Source organism: Chlorocebus sabaeus, chromosome X (assembly GCF_047675955.1).
Source record: "Chlorocebus sabaeus isolate Y175 chromosome X, mChlSab1.0.hap1, whole genome shotgun sequence".
In the NCBI taxonomy this organism is placed as follows: domain Eukaryota; kingdom Metazoa; phylum Chordata; class Mammalia; order Primates; family Cercopithecidae; genus Chlorocebus; species Chlorocebus sabaeus.
The window spans coordinates 34,119,289-34,125,552 of NC_132933.1; the positions used below are offsets into that span (position 1 = coordinate 34,119,289).

The 6,264-nt window shown below is 49.6% G+C and overlaps 1 protein-coding gene across 1 annotated transcript; it reads right to left on the reverse strand.

Annotated features, from left to right (window-relative positions):
- Positions 1-2,719: 2,719 nt before the first annotated feature.
- SLC25A5 (solute carrier family 25 member 5) lies at positions 2,720-5,685 on the reverse strand. The gene is made up of 4 exons (XM_008019418.3): positions 5,405-5,685; positions 3,891-4,377; positions 3,525-3,665; positions 2,720-3,135 (listed from the first exon to the last, which is right to left on the reverse strand). Exons 1-4 carry the CDS (start codon positions 5,513-5,515, stop codon positions 2,978-2,980), a joined length of 897 nt encoding a protein of 298 aa, XP_008017609.1. The 5' UTR covers positions 5,516-5,685; the 3' UTR covers positions 2,720-2,977.
- Between the last annotated feature and the right edge of the window lie 579 nt (positions 5,686-6,264).

Consider the following 6,264-nt stretch of genomic DNA (forward strand, 5'->3'; position numbering starts at 1 on the left):
AAAGATGTCATAATCTTTAACAGCACCGCAATCTCAGCACTATGTAACTGTGCCAGCTCTAATCCTCTACTCTGAATGGGTGACAGAGCGAGACTCCGTGTCAAGAGAAAAAGAAAGAAAGAAGGAAAGAAATATATGAGCGCTATTATATCCCCACTTCACAGACGAGGAAACTGAGGCTCCTGGGGATTAAGTGATTTGCCCAAAGTTACAGTTATCAGCAGAGCCAGAATTAAAATCGAGGTACGTCTGATTGATTCTAGAGCCCCTGAAATCTGCCTCCTAAGAATTGTCAGTCACCATTTATGTAATACTTATTATGTTCTATGGTAGATGCTTTGCATAAATTATTTAATCTTTGTAACAACCCTCGAGACAGTCATTATTAATAGCCTCATTTTATAGATAAGGAAAACCAAGGTTTAGAGAAATTAAGTAACTTGGCCTAACACAACTGAGCATCAGAGTCCAGATCTTCAGCCCAGGCCTCTTTGATACCAGAACAGAATTCTTAACAACTAAGCTATACTATGATTCAGGTGCCTGGCCAGAGGACAAACATAAACCCTGGGATCTTTGGGCATTCATCCATGCCGTGCAGACCTCTCTCTGAATAGCTCTTATACATGCCAGTGTGTGGCATGTTCCTCCGGAATGAGCTTTACATGTGCACATGGAGCACCCATGTGCTCAAAAAAAAAATGTTTTTTTTTTTTTTGAGATGGAGTCTCGTTCTGTCGACCAGGCTGGAGTGCAGTGGCGCAATCTTGGCTCACTGCAAGCTCTGCCTCCCGGGTTCACGCCATTCTCCTGCCTCAGCCTCCAGAGTAGCTGGGACTACAGGCGCCCGCCACCATGCCTGGCTAATTTTTTGTATTTTTAGTAGAGACGGGGTTTCACCGTGTTAGCCAGGATGGTCTCGATCTCCTGACCTCGTGATCCGCCCGCCCTGGCCTCCCAAAGTGCTGGGATTACAGGCGTCAGCCACTGCGCCCGGCCCCTATCATTTTTAATGTTGTGGCTTGACAGACATAATGCTTTATTCTTAGTACAAATCTCATGGCAAAATCCACTGGATTTGAGCCCTAATCAAGAGATACAGAAAGTCCAAACACTGTCACATGGATGCCAAATAAGGGTTTATTGAAAATAAACATAAATGCCCTCCATTGACTGGGCTTATTAGCATGAAGCAAAATGCAGATGCTATTTCCTCTTTGTGAGTTTTGAGGTCATGGCCGATGTCTGGCCCTCTTTATAATCTTTAACAGCACTGCAATCTCAGCACTATGTAACTGTGCCAGCTCTAATCCTCTACTCTGAATGGGATTAAAAATGGCTTGAGACCGGGCGCAGTGGCTCACACCTGTAATCTCAGTACTTTGGGAGGCCAAAATGGGCAGATCGCGAGGTTAGGAGTTCAAGACCAGCCTGGCCAACATGATGAAACCCTGTCTTTACTAAAAATACAAAAATTAGCCCGGCATGGTGGCAGGTGTCTGTAATCCCAGCTACTCAAAAGGCTGAGGCAGAATTGCTTGAAACTGGAAGGGGGAGGTTGCAGTGAACCGAGATTGCATCATTGCACTCCAGCCTGGGCAAAAGAAATTCCATCTCAAAAGATAGATAAATGAATTTTTAAAAATGGCTTGAGCCGGCCGGGTGCGGTGGCTCATGCCTGTAATCCTAGCACCTTGGGAGGCCGAGTGGGTGGCTCATGAGTTCAAGAGATCGAGACCATCCTGGCCAACATGGTGAAACCATTTCCACTAAAAATACAAAAATTAGTTGGGTGTGGTGGTGTACACCTGTAGTCCCACCTACTCAGGATGCTGAGGCAGAATTGCTTGAACATAGGAGGCAGAGGTTGCAGTAGGCCAAGATTGCACCATTGCACTCCAGCCTGGCAACACAGCAAGACTCCATCTCAAAAAGAAAAAAAAAAAGCTTGAGCCAGGCGAAAATGGATGAAGGCAACTGGATGAAATTGGTATTGATTCTAAAAATTTTTGTTTAAATGAGGTGATAGTCATAAAACAAATGTAACCATTTTAAAGTAGACAATTCAGCTCACGGTTCATGATTAATAACCATAGGACTAGCAAAGGTGGGTTCATACTATTTCTTGGAGAAAGCTCATTCAGCTATGACCATCCATAGGCAATGGAACAATGTTTTTTTGGATGCACTGGGCCTGAATTCCTTTGCTAATGTGTTGGAAATGTTGGTGGGTGGCACAACCAAGTTATTCTTTGTTAAGTGGATGGCTGACAATTGGTTTTTTTTTTTTTTTTGAGACGGAGTCTGCTCTGTTGCCCAGGCTGGAGTGCAGTGGCCGGATCTCAGCTCACTGCAAGCTCTGCCTCCCGGGTTTACACCATTCTCCTGCCTCAGCCTCCAGAGTAGCTGGGACTACAGGCGCCCGCCACCTCGCCCGGCTAGTTTTTTGTATTTTTTAGTAGAGACGGGGTTTTACCGGGTTAGCCAGGATGGTCTGGATCTCCTGATCTCATGATCCGCCTGCCTCGGCCTCCCAAAGTGCTGGGATTACAGGCTTGAGCCACCGGACAATTGGTTTTAAAAAGACAGTTCTTCATCTCCGGAGATATTGTAGCATTTATTAAAATGTAGCATTCACTAAAAAGGTAGTATTTATTCAAATGTAGCACTCAAATATAAAATATATTTTTATATGAAAAGAAACTGCAGACAAACAAAATTTATTTTAGATATTTTTATTTCTCCAAATTTGTTATTTATCAGGAGTGACTGAAATAAAAAATACAATTGAGTCCCATCATCATCATGGAAACGGCTTTAAGAGAAAACTGGTCAGATGAATATTATTGCTTCCCATTTTCAACCAGTAAATAGTTGCCACTGAGAAATTGACAGCCAGGAGTCTGTCAAGAATGCTCAAGATATGTTATATAATACAACATGCCTGTTCACAGGGGGAAAAATCCTAGGAAATAACTTATGTGTACTTCTTGATTTCATCATACAAGACAAGCACAAAAGCACCACCCATGCCCCTGAGAACATTGGACCATGCACCCTTGAAAAAAGCTTTGCCTCCTTCATCACGAGCTATCTTCCTCCAGCAGTCAAGCGTGCCTGTGTACATGATGTCAGCTGCAAAGAATAAAGACATAGAGTTGGTGACTGCAGGCCGATGAAAAATCCTAAGATTCACTAGGCTAAATAAAGCAGAGCCCCACCTCTAAGAACATCAGCTTTAAACCCAACATTCACACATTAGCATGGGCAACACTGAAATATTAATGCTGTGACCACAGGAATACACAGACTACCCACTGGTCTTAATCTCTAATACCAGTTAAGCACCCTCATTCATAGGCATCTGAAGGGCGGCTCAAAGGCAGCTGTGGAATAGACACAGATGCTATCAACCCCATCCCTTGACTTGGACAGCCAGCCATTTCTACAGGTGGGCATCACTAGTTTGTGGCCGCAGCTTGCCCCACGCCTACAACTTTATCTTCTGCTCAAGGGGAACTTACTTCCTTTGCGCCCTGACTGCATCATCATGCGGCGGCGAACAGTATCAAATGGATAGGAAGTCAATCCAGCAACAGCAGTGACAGTCTGTGCGATCATCCAGCTGATGACGATGTGAGTGTTCTTGGGATCCGGAAGCATTCCTGGGAATAGGAAAGAGATGCTTTTACCAAAAAGTAGAGTTTTACTGACTTCCTTTCCCCGCATCCCCTAAACATGTCATCTGTGCATGAGGGTCGTCGCACTGGATGATCTTGGCTTCCTTCAGCAACTAAAACAACTCTCTAGCTCTTGGAATGTTAGGTTGGTACAACGCTCTTTTAAATTGTCTCCTAAGAACACAACTTTAAAGCCCACAGCAAACTTACCCTTTGCAGTGTCATAGATACCGAAGTAGGCGGCTCGGTAGATGATAATACCCTGCACAGACACGTTAAAGCCTTGGTACAGGCCCTTAATCCCATCAGATTTGTAGATCTTAACCAGGCAGTCACCGAGGCCTCGGAATTCCCTTTCAGCTCCAGCTTTACCCACATCAGCTGCTAGACGGGTACGGGCAAAATCAAGAGGGTACACAAAACACAGGGATGTGGCCCCTGCAGCACCACCTGATGCCAGATTCCCTGCAAAGTAGCGCCAAAACTGGGTCCTCTTGTCCACACCACCTAGGAAGATCTGCTTGTATTTATCTTTGAAGGCGAAGTTAAGAGCCTGGGTGGGGAAGTATCTGATGACATTGGCCAGGTTACCGCGCCAGAAGGACAGAACTCCCTGCTCCTTGGGAATACGGACCACGCAGTCTATAATGCCTTTGTATTGCTTATCTGCAGTGATCTGCTTGCTGGCATGCTGCACCTAACAGACAGGAAGAAGCCAACAGGGACAGTTATAACCATGCGGAAGGGAAAGAGAAGAGCATATGCCATATGGATCAATACCCTTTAAGGCTGGCTCCCCTCTCCCAAATCTAGTCTTCGTATATCATACTGGCTGGAGCCTCCCAACCATAAGAGGCTGTCACAGGGGAAGAGGTGATCTGCACCAGAGGCATTAAGCCTCCACCCCTCTGAGTGGGGAAGGGGCATCCTCCAGCGGACTCATGACCTTTAAACCTGAGATAAAGGTCATTACCTCAAACCCAGGTTCAGAGGCATTAGGGCGAGTCCCACATAGGGCGCGGTCACCTTGGGGACCGCAGCCTACGCCTCAGGTCTCCAGAGCTGCTTCCGTCTCGCTCCGCCCCCACTCCGCTTCCAGAGGTGACCCGAGCGCCGCCGCCGCCACCCCTACACGCTCGCCCAGGGGCGCCCTCTAGAGCCAGCACTGGAGAGCGCGCGGCGCAGGGAGGCAGGCGGAGGAGACGCGGCGGCCGCGGCTGCGCGGAGGCGGACGTAAAAGGAACACGCGCTTCCCGGCGCCGGCTTCCGGCCCGGCGAGGTTTGAGCGCGTCCGCGGGCTGGGAGGCCGCCGGACCCGGGCGCATGGCCTTCCCTGGGCAGTTATCTCCTTGCCGCGACCTTGAAGTCTTCGTTAAGAACTGGCGTTCCTGTTTCTAACGCCGGCTTTCGGCCTTCGCCCTTGACGCCCAGGCCTGGGGAGGCCGTCACTCAGGGACTGCTCCATCCGAGTCGGCCGCCTCGGGGATGCCGAGAGCCTGGTCCTGCTCTCCGCCCCCGGCCCCTTTCTAGACTCAACTTCAGGTCACTAAAGGCGCCTCCCACCAGTTTGCCTCCTGCTCTGCCTCTGCGCCCGGCTCTGGCCTCTCCTAGCCACTTCCCTGGTCATGTCTTTAGAGTTCGCTCCCCGCCACCCCTCGGGCGCCCGCCTTCTGTGCGACCCTTCCCCCCACTTCCTGGTTGGGCTCCTGGATCCCAGGACGTACCTGCAGCAGCAGCTTGACCCGCTCGATGGGCGCTACCGCCGTCTTGGAGATGGCTGCGGCCACTCCACCTGCCAGGAAGTCCTTGGCGAAGGACACAGCGGCATCTGTCATGTTGAAAGGAAAGAGGAGGCAGGCTGCTGCGGGACGGGACTGGGCCGGGAACCGGCTTTGACTCCGGCGCTGCGGGGCGGAGCGAAGCAAATGGCCGATTTATATAGGGGGAGCCGGCGCCGGAGCGGCAGGCGTCGGAGGCGGGGCCGGGGCGGGGTCTGGGCCCCGGCGCGCTGGGCGGCAGAGCAGCTGAGTGGCCCAGCGCGCAGGGGGAGGAGTCGTGGAGGGCTGGCCGGGACCGCTCTCTGCGTCGCCCGGGCTCGCCCTCGGCACCTGACCCGGCAGGAGGAAGGGGCGGGTCCAGAGGACACCCGGGACTTGAACGCTGGACCCTGACAGAGGCCTCGGAGTGGGTAGGAACGGTGAGGTCACGGTGTGCCTGGACAAAAACCCTTGGAGCAGAACTAGGGTGAGACGCATTTGTTACAGGGATGCCAAAAGAACCCTTCAGTCATCGAGATAAACAGTAGTTAATGTGATACTTTAAAAAAGTCGTATAGGCAAACATCCTGCTGGCCGGTCCCCTTGTTTTGTAAATAAAGTTTAATTGGAGTGTCAAGGCTGAAATGAGGGTGAGGCAAGCGAGACAAAGTCATGCAAGTGCAGGTTGGGATCCTGTCTGTATTTCAAATGCTGATCATTTGTTCATCATGAATTTTTGCATTGCTTTTGATTTTTTAAAAAATAGTGCATTAAAAATCATTTGTCTTAATTACTGAGTTGTTTCTCACCAAGGCGAGTGACTCACT